The 10,000-nt window shown below is 44.6% G+C and overlaps 1 protein-coding gene and 1 long non-coding RNA gene across 4 annotated transcripts in view; one reads left to right on the forward strand and one right to left on the reverse strand.

The window, feature by feature from the left end:
- The window catches only part of LOC135114663 (sodium- and chloride-dependent glycine transporter 1-like), a 106,264-nt gene that overhangs the window by 24,836 nt on the left and 71,428 nt on the right, over window positions 1-10,000 (reverse strand). Inside the window, exon 1 of one of the 3 annotated variants that reach the window (XM_064030529.1) lies at window positions 9,295-9,732. The exons of the other annotated variants lie outside the window; for them this stretch is intronic. Coding sequence (XP_063886599.1) covers window positions 9,295-9,354 — 60 coding nt within the window. The 5' untranslated portion in view covers window positions 9,355-9,732. Of the gene's footprint in view, window positions 1-9,294; window positions 9,733-10,000 lie in introns of those variants that run through there. 3 annotated transcript variants of the gene reach the window in all.
- The window catches only part of LOC135114672 (uncharacterized), a 41,777-nt gene that overhangs the window by 9,724 nt on the left and 22,053 nt on the right, over window positions 1-10,000 (forward strand). The window lies entirely within an intron of this gene.

Raw genomic sequence — 10,000 nt, forward strand, 5'->3', positions numbered from 1 at the left:
CGTAAATGTCAGCTTGGAACGTAAGAAAAATCGTGAAATCCCTGTAATTCTGTTTATTGTAACGCCTGTGTACTTAGAAGCTTCGTGTTCTTATTATAAATTTTTCTTTTTTACTACCACTCGTGAAGGTCAGTTTGGAATGTAAGGGTGATTGTAAAACCCGTGTAATTTTATATAATCTAACGCGCCTCTTTTTTAAAGTCTACAGATGATTGTTAGTCTGGTCCTAGTGAGTGTTTATTTATTTATTTATTTATTTATTTTTTATTGGCGATGCAGAAACCTTCATAAATTTCTAAGTTCATGAAAACGTCCTTGAAGACTCCAGTAACTCAAGCGAAAGTCTGTAGAAGGAGTCGAAGTAAGATGCTGAAACGTTTAGGGTCTTGTCATCGATAGTAGTAGTAGTAGTAGTAGTAGTAGTAGTAGTAGTAGTAGTAGTAGCAATAACAACATTTTTCACTTCTTTCTTTGCCTCCTTTAATAGCAAAAGTTCAGAAATTCATAAAAAAACAGTTATCGACAAAAAAATAACACTTTCCTCGCTCAGCATCACGTGTATAACTCTTAAAACGCCGCTATACACACACACACACACACATACACACACACACACACACACACGAACAAAAAATAAAATGAAATAAAAATAATCACCATAATTTTATATTTCACACAACACTTAATCTTGAGCAGTTACGAAATCTTTATGAACAACAGAGGCCGTGACCTGCGCGTGACCCTTGACCCGTGACCTGTAACCCGCAGCAAATGACCCCTGCCCTACTGTGACCTTTAATAATTAGCTTCTCCGGGTCAGTCTCGCCTCCATCTACCTTTCTCTGTTTTTTTCTTTTTTTCTCTTATTATTTTCTTGTAATTTTCTTTGTTATTCTTTTGTTAATCTTTTTCTTCCTATTTCCTTCCTTCACCTTTCTCTCCAGTTCGTCCCTCCAATAAAACCAGAGAGAGAGAGAGAGAGAGAGAGAGAGAAGGGTCATAGTGTGTTAGGTGTAATAAAAAGAAATTGTAAGTGTGTGTGTGTGTGTATACGCAACGTTTAACTGCACTAACTATTTTCCTCCTTCATATCTCTCCTTCTTCCATCTCTCTCCTTCCTCCTCCTCCTCCTCCTCCTCCTCCTCCTCCTCCTCCTCCTCCTCCTCCTCTTCACTGGAAATTACCACGTCATTCTCCCCTTTAACCCTTTCACTGTTATCTGTCGCATCTTTCCTTAATCACTAACCTAACCTAACGCAACCTAACCTAACCTAACCTAACGCAACCTAACCTAACCTAACCTAACGCAACCTAACCTAACCTAACCTAACGCAACCTAACCTAACCTAACCTAACCTAACCTAACCTAACCTAACCTAACCTAACCTAACCTAACCTAACCTAACCTAACCTAACGCAACCTAACCTAACCTAACGCAACCTAACCTAACCTAACCTAACCTAACGCAACCTAACCTAACCTAACGCAACCTAACCTAACCTAACCCAACCTAACCTAACCTAACCCAACCCAACCTAACCTAACCTAACCTAACCTAACCTAACCTAACCTAACCTAACCTAACGCAACCTAACCTAACCTAACGCAACCTAACCTAACCTAACCTAACACTGAGACACATCTTGTTCCCTAGGCACTTTTTAACATTATAGTGACTGGAAATTGCAAAAAAAAAAAAAAAAAAAAAATCTTCTAGTCCTTTTTGTGTTTCCGTGGACGCTTATAAAGAATTGCAAAAAAAAAAAAAAAAAATTCTAGTCCTTTTTGTGTTTTTCGTGGACGCTTATAAAGATTCCATACATTTTTTTTTTAGCGCTGAGAATCGACAATTATAAAGACGAAAACCAGGGGAGGTGTTTGGCGGGAAGTTAAAGGGGCAAGACAATAACATCCATTCATGTCTTTGTGATTAATATTTGGTTTCTTATGATTAATATTCGATGTCTTATATAAATCAAGGGCAGTATCTTTATTAGAGGTACACGAACGCTGCCTTCCAATATTAGCCACGTTATATAAGCATTGTAGGAAGTATGTTGTTTTGTAACGTCCATTTAATTCTTACTGTTTTGGAGGGGAACTAAATTAAATGGGACTTTGGTACGTGGCAGGGATAGGCGGCCGTGACTCTATCTCAGGCAGCGCTTAATTGCTCGACACCGCTTGAATAACATTTTGATTAAGTAAGTGTTGATAGTATAGAGTTAGTCAGGTGTGTGTGTGTGTGTGTGTGTGTTTTCATGGTAAAGAATTTTATTTATTTTCTTACAAAAGACTTTCCCCTTTAAAAAATGACTTTCAACACACCCATATCCCTGCTCCTCCTCCTCCTCCTCCTCCTCCTCCTCCTCCTCCTCCTTCTTTTATATTAGTGCCTGATCATCCTCTTCTCAACGTCCTGTATAAAACTATGGAACATTCTAAACTGACCTCTTCCCCTTTCTACTTCCCATCATCCTTCTTGTGTAACTCTTCCTCCCTCCCCTCTCCCCCTATCCTTCCTTCTTTCCCATCGTGTTCTAATGCCCTCCTCCCTCTCCCTCTCTCTCGCCCCGTGCCCAGTGTTTTGCATGAATTAGGTCACTGGGTCGAGCACTGTGTGGCCTTCATTATTTTTTCTTGAAGTAAGTGTAAGGATGAAAAGGGAAAGTGGGCGGAGGAGAGGGTTGTTGTAAAGGGAAAGGGGGCAGAGCAGGGGGCTTGTTCAAAAGGTGTTTTTTTTCACTTGTTTTTTTTCTGGTTATTGTTGTTGAATTGTAGATGGATAAGTAGAGTAACCTGCCTTGCTTCCTCTTCGGTGGTCTCTCCTCTCTCTCTCTCTCTCTCTCTCTCTCTCTCTCTCTCTCTCTCTCTCTCTCTCTCTCTCTCTCTCTCTCTCTCTCTCTCTCTCTCTCTCTCTCTCACAGACCACACACACACACACACACACACACACATACAGCAGAGAGAGAGAGAGAGAGAGAGAGAGAGAGAGAGAGAGAGAGAGAGAGAGAGAGAGAGAGAGAGAGAGAGAGAGAGAGAGAGAGAGAGAGAGAGAGAGAGAGAGAGAGAGAGAGAGAGAGAGCGAGAGAGAGAGAGAGAGGTCAAAACAAAGAATCAATAGGAAAACAAATTGTCACAAGACTGCAAAAGTGAAGCAAAACAATATCACGAGAGAGAGAGAGAGAGAGAGAGAGAGAGAGAGAGAGAGAGAGAGAGAGAGAGAGAGAGAGAGAGAGAGGAGAGAGAGAGAGGAGAGAGAGAGAAGCAATCAATACACCTGCCACTTTTTTTTCTTTTATGATCGTTCACCTTGCCTGACCTTTCATCATTACTAGCGAATCACGTGTCTTCTCTGGGCCTTTGGTGGTAGTAGTAGTAGTAGTAGTAGTAATAGTAGTAGTAGTAATAGTAGTAGTAGTAGTGGTAGTGGTAGAAATAATAGCAATTTTTCATTTTCCCCTCAGAGTTCATCCTACAGTCAGGTATTATAGTGAGGAAAAAAAAAACTTAATTTCTCAAGATTATTATTAGTACTATTTATTTATTCTATGCAAGAGGGTCACTAGTCAAGGGCAACGGAAATTTTGAGTGGGTGAAAAAAATAAATATCTCGCTTCAGTTCCAGGTTTCCCCCCCAAAAAAATAAGAAAAAGAAAAAGAAAAAACTGTTAATAGAGAGATGAAATGAAGGAAAAGTGTCTTGAAACTCCCTCCCTCTTCACTGTATTTAAATCTGATCCGGTCTTATTAATATCCACTATGCTACGTACTCTCAGGTATACGTATCCGAATTCAAGTACGTATATTTTCAGAATGTTTCACCTTCTTTTGTTTCATCCATTCATTTTGACTTCTTCCTTATCTCTCATTTCTTTATTCACTGTTTATTATTTTTGCTTATTATCTTTTATTAGCATCGTCATCTCGTCCTGGATCCGATTCTCTCTCTCTCTCTCTCTCTCTCTCTCTCTCTCTCTCTCTCTCTCTCTCTCTCTCTCTCTCTCTCTCTCTCTCTCTCTCAAACCCAACGGATCATCTCCATCCGTAGCGTTAAGGATGAGAGAGAGAGAGAGAGAGAGAGAGAGAGAGAGAGAGAGAGAGAGAGAGAGAGAGAGAGAGAGAGAGAGAAAATGGAAATGAAGAGGAGAGGAGGACACTTAAAACAAACTTCACGACCTAGGGGAAAAGTACGTAGGCCTAACCAAAACTTGACAACGCTCCAGTGTGACGCAGACGGTGACGCAGACGGTGACGCAGAAGGACGGGAGGATCGTATCTTGAGTGACACCAAAAATTTACCTTGATGTTTTTCGTGTTTTTTTTTTTTTTAATCTATTTATTTATTTATTTTTTTCTACGTTGTTTAGAAGAAAGGAAAGGTGGTGGTGGTGGTGGTGGTGGTGGTGGCGAGCAGATTAGGGCATAGGGTGGCTAGGGTCATGCGTGGGAGAGGAAAGGAAAGGGAGGGAAGCATGGGTGAGGGAGGAGAACTATTGATCGCACGCGTCTCTCTCTCTCTCTCTCTCTCTCTCTCTCTCTCTCTCTCTCTCTCTCTCTCTCTCTCTCTCTCTCTGGTCACCATGCGTCGACGCTCACGCCCTTCCTGCTTGTCCTTCCCTTTGAGCTCTCTCTCTCTCTCTCTCTCTCTCTCTCTCTCTCTCTCTCTCTCTCTCTCTCTCTCTCTCTCACAGGTAAGAGGAAAGTAAAGGCAACATCTGTGCAACTTCAAAACGCACCAGGAGAGAGAGAGAGGGAGGGAGAGCAGGAAGCTGTGAGAGGAAGGGAGAGGAGGGAGAGGATAGCGTCACGATAGGGAACCACAGTCACGTAGGGAGACAACCGTACAGGGAATAAACGTTTGCATGGAAGAGAATGACGATGATGAGAGAGAGAGAGAGAGAGAGAGAGAGAGAGAGAGAGAGAGAGAGAGAGAGAGAGAGAGAGAGAGAGAGAGAGAGAGAGAGAGAGAGTCATATAATTTTCAACACTTTTAATCGCTCTTATATTGATAGAAAATTTTAATTGATGGTCGCTCGCTTCCTCGAGTCAGTTTGCAGTTCATGGTCATTAATCTGTATTTTTTTTTCAAGTTTAAACACACACACACACACACACACACACACACACACACACACACACACACACACACACACACACACACACACACACACACACACACACACACGAGAATAATAATGTATGTTGGCATTTAAATACTACATTTTCTGGAAATTTTAACTTTCCACGAAATTCCCTGTAAGAACGTGACATTGTAAACGCTTGTACATGCAGTAGGAAGAAACAATAGAGAGAGAGAGAGAGAGAGAGAGAGAGAGAGAGAGAGAGAGAGAGAGAGAGAGAGAGAGAGAGAGAGAGAGAGAGAGAGAGGTATAAAATGACGCAAGACTAGCGAAAAGAGTGAAATGTTTAGTGCAATTATGAGTCATTGATCACCACACTGAACAACTGCTGGGCGGGAAATGTGGACCGGGAGGGTGTTCGCATTGCAGGTGTGCAGTGGGAACAGGAGGAGTTAGTGGATAGTGAAGGGAAGGAACAAGGAGGAGGAAAAGGAATGAAGGAGACTGTTTTGTTGAAGTCTTAGAGAGAGAGAGAGAGAGAGAGAGAGAGAGAGAGAGAGAGAGAGAGAGAGAGAGAGAGAGAGAATGTACCCAATATCATGTAGTGATTTATCTCACGTAATTTCTTATTTGTATGGTTTTAGGAGAGTATAACAAGTCTGCAGTCTCTCTCTCTCTCTCTCTCTCTCTCTCTCTCTCTCTCTCTCTTGTGGGGGGGGTAAAACAGGTAGCGGTAGCAAGGCTGATGTAACACTGAGGGTGTGTGACGTGTGGCCGTACTGGCGGCAGCGGTGGTGGTGGTGGTGGTGGTGGTGGCATTGACGGCGGCGACGTTACCTGGGTGACTCAACAAAAAGTAAAATTCTAGCGTCTGGATTTCGTTCTCCTCAACCTTGCGAACCCGTTTTCTTTTCACTTTACACACACGGAGGCAGACAGACAGACAGACAGACACCCAGCAATTATGATCACCACTCTCACGTGTTCGCCCAGAGTGTTGGTGGTGGTGGTTTTAATTTCAGTTCTTGCTGAGGTGCGCTCGCCCACACCTGCCGCGTGGTGCATGGCGAGGCGGTGGGGGAGGGCAGATGGCAGCTGTAGTGATGATGGCTGGGTTTTTAAAGAGGAATAACTATGATTCTCTCTCTCTCTCTCTCTCTCTCTCTCTCTCTCTCTCTCTCTCTCTCTCTCTCTCTCTCTCTCTCTCTCTCTCCTTCTTTAATTAGTTTCTCCCTTTTCATGCTTTGGTAGGTACTTGACTTCCTTGGCAAATAAACCATTAGATATTATTATTATTATTATTATTATTATTATTATTATTATTATTATTATTATTATTACTATTTCTACTACTACTACTGCTACTACTACTGCTGATAATCTTATTGGAAATACTTTCGCCCAGGTTTTGAAAATGATGCGAGGATGACTGGTATTGAAATCTGACGAGGAAACGATTGGTAATGTTTAATCTTGGCGTGCAACAAGGCGAGGGTTGCTTGGTATTCACTTGGTGCGTGTCCTTCAGCTCCCTTCCTTGTGGCAGCGGGATGGGCGGGGTTCACTGGCCGGCCTCTCCTCGTGGTGGCATCCGAGCTATTATATAATCACTCCCACAGGTGTCTCTGCCCTGCCCTTCCCTACTGGTTTTGACTCATCCAGCCTTAAAGGATTTGAATCTTATTGACGCGAAACCAAAGAAGCTACGATAGAATGTGCGATAAAATGCTTTCATGTACTCAAGTGTCACCAGGTCTGCTGTCCCGGCTCTAAAGGGTTTGTATGTTCAGTTAATAGGAAAGATATCTCAGCTCCACTTAGATCAGTGTTGGGTGGGATAGGTTAGCTCAGAAGTGTTGGGTTAGGTTAGCTCAGAAGTGTTGGGTTAGGTTAGCTCAGAAGTGTTGGGTTAGGTTAGCTCAGAAGTGTTGGGTTAGGTTAGCTCAGAAGTGTTGGGTTAGGTTAGCTCAGAAGTGTTGGGTTGGGTTAGCTCAGAAGTGTTGGGTTAGGTTAGCTCAGAAGTGTTGGGTTGGGTTAGCTCAGAAGTGTTGGGTTAGGTTAGCTCAGAAGTGTTGGGTTGGGTTAGCTCAGAAGTGTTGGGTTGGGTTAGCTCAGAAGTGTTGGGTTAGCTCAGAAGTGTTGGGTTGGGTTAGCTCAGAAGTGTTGGGTTAGGTTAGCTCAGAAGTGTTGGGTTGGGTTAGCTCAGAAGTGTTGGGTTGGGTTAGCTCAGAAGTGTTGGGTTAGCTCAGAAGTGTTGGGTTGGGTTAGCTCAGAAGTGTTGGGTTAGGTTAGCTCAGAAGTGTTGGGAGGGTAAGATTAGGCATGTTAGATTAGGTTATGTTACGTTAGGTAGTGTTGGGAGGAAGCATTGCAGGGAGTGTGAGACAAGTGTTCCGCTGTGGTGTGATCAGCAGAAGGAAGTGAGTGTGAGGCAAACATCTTGTCAGCACCGCACTCTTGCGTCACTACCGCATTAGGGAGAGCAAAACACAGGCTTATCGGCACTAACTCAGACGCAGCGGTATATAGACACACACACACACACACACACACACACACACACACACACACACACACACACACACACACACACACACACACACACACACACACACACACACACACACAGCACGTTCTAGTCCGCGTATCTGCACAACTGGATTGTAGAATGTGCTATCACAAAAAAATCCAGCTCAAATTCTTTAAAAATCCGCATTCCGAATTGACTAGGATTTATATTTTATCAACTTAGTTCTTCAAATTTTAAATTTTGAGAAGCATTTCGGAATCAATCGGAATTTACATATTATCGAGTTTTTATTTTTATTAGATTTCGAATGTGTGGTTGGTTCTCTGGATTGGCGAGTGCTTGGTGACGTAAATTTGCCTTCCTTGGGAGGGGAAAACGGGGAGATCGCCCAGCCATGAGACGCGGACGCCGTTCGATGGAGTTCGCAGTGCCAGGTGGGTGGATGGCATCAAGGCGTCGGGCCGGCGGAGCGCTGGTGCCGCATCACTTCACCTTTTGACAGCTGTTCGTTGCGCGGCGTCTCCGGAGCCCCGCACGTGTATGGCTCCGACTTGCTGGTGCTGTACACACACACACACACACACACACACACACACACACGTGAACACAAACTGTGGGGATCGATCGCTTTCCGATCAGTAATAGATAACTCAAATGAAGTCATGTGTGTAAATAAAAAAAAAGTCAAGGTCGCTGAAAGATTTTAGGCAGATAAGATACGTTTTTTGTTAAGATCATTATCGCAAGGAGGAAGGGAGAGTAATGACCAAATACGACTGATGCTTTCCTTAGAAATTCTCGGCACTTCCTTAGTCTGCTACTTTGTAAAAGCTCTTAACAGCGGATGGACAAATAAACATGCACAGGGAAACAAAGTGTGGCCAAATGGTGCAGCACTAAGCCGTTAGCACCGAAGGTCAGGAACCTCTCGCATCACAGCGGCACACACACACACACACACACACACACACACACACACAGAGAGAGAGAGAGAGAGAGAGAGAGAGAGAGAGAGAGAGAGAGAGAGAGAGAGAGAGAGAGAGAGAGAGAGAGAGAGAGAGATAAACAGGTAGAGCCGTAATCGGTAGTCTGGTCGTAGGAACCTTCCTTACACTGCTAATTTTAACCTGTGGAGGGAGCAAGGCGGAGACTGCTGCTCCCGCTAACCACACCTCGCCCAGCCCGCAGCCTTCACCCACACACCGCACTTCACATGCATCACACAAGTTTTCCGAGTCTTAGATATCAGAAGCCAACTCTGCCAGAACAGAGTTGGGTATTTCCTGTGACACCTCGAAGGAGCGCTCTTCTTATCACTGTGATTATTAAGGGGAGTACTCTGCGCCACCACCGGCCGCTCAGTAATACGAGAGAAGTGGCTCATGAATTCACTAACACGACGTATTTCTCAAGACAGACAATAGTTGCAGTGCTCTCTCTCTCTCTCTCTCTCTCTCTCTCTCTCTCTCTCTCTCTCTCTCTCTCTCTCTCTCTCTCTCTCTGTTTATTATTATTATTATTATTATCATTATTATTATTATTCTGACAAGCCACGCGGAGCTTTCTCTATCTATCCACCCAGGATGTTGCAATGCTGAGCATAAACAGGCCGCAATTGATGCTAACACAGAAATAGGAAAAATACAGACAGACAGACAGACAGACAGACAGACACTCACCTCTTGTTCGTCCAAGTCCCGGTCGTCAAATGTAATATTGTATTTACTCTTCCCCGACATTTTTGCTGGGTTAGTGCAAAAGTCGCCGTCTTCCTAATTCTTGGCGAGGGTTCCCGCTGCGTACAGACGATGACACGGGACGCCCTAGAGTTACCTTGGACACGCCTACACTCTAAAAAGCGGGGTGTGCTCCTCCGTCTTCAACTCTCACAGAAGGCCGGGGAGGAGGTGGCGGTGTCCAGGCGTGGTCGTGTCTCACTGGAAACTCTTGGTGAGAGCCCAGTGAGGAGGGAAGCACCAAGTGAAGGGTGGAGGCGTGTGCAGGGTGTGTAGGTCGGGGTGTGTACGTGTGTGCGTGCGTCGGTCTGTCACGGTGCGCTAGGGAGGAGGTGCTACACGCGGCTTGCCGGGCGGGACACGACTGCTGCCGTGCGCCGCCCGCCTTCCTTCTTCAGCCACTTCCAACCCCCCGCCAGCCCCCTCCTGCCCCCTCCTGCGCCCCCACCTGGCTGGCTGGCTCTCTCTCTCTCTCTCTCTCTCTCTCTCTCTCTCTCTCTCTCTCTCTCTCTCTCTCTCTCTCTCTCTCTCTCTCTCTCTCGTGATGGTGTTGCTTCAGTTGTCGTTTACGGTTGTGTGTGTGTGGGGTTGGTAGAGAGAGAGAGAGAGAGAGAGAGAGAGAGAGAGAGAGAGAGAGAGAGAGAGAGAG

This window comes from Scylla paramamosain, chromosome 28 (genome assembly GCF_035594125.1).
Source record: "Scylla paramamosain isolate STU-SP2022 chromosome 28, ASM3559412v1, whole genome shotgun sequence".
NCBI classification, from domain to species: domain Eukaryota; kingdom Metazoa; phylum Arthropoda; class Malacostraca; order Decapoda; family Portunidae; genus Scylla; species Scylla paramamosain.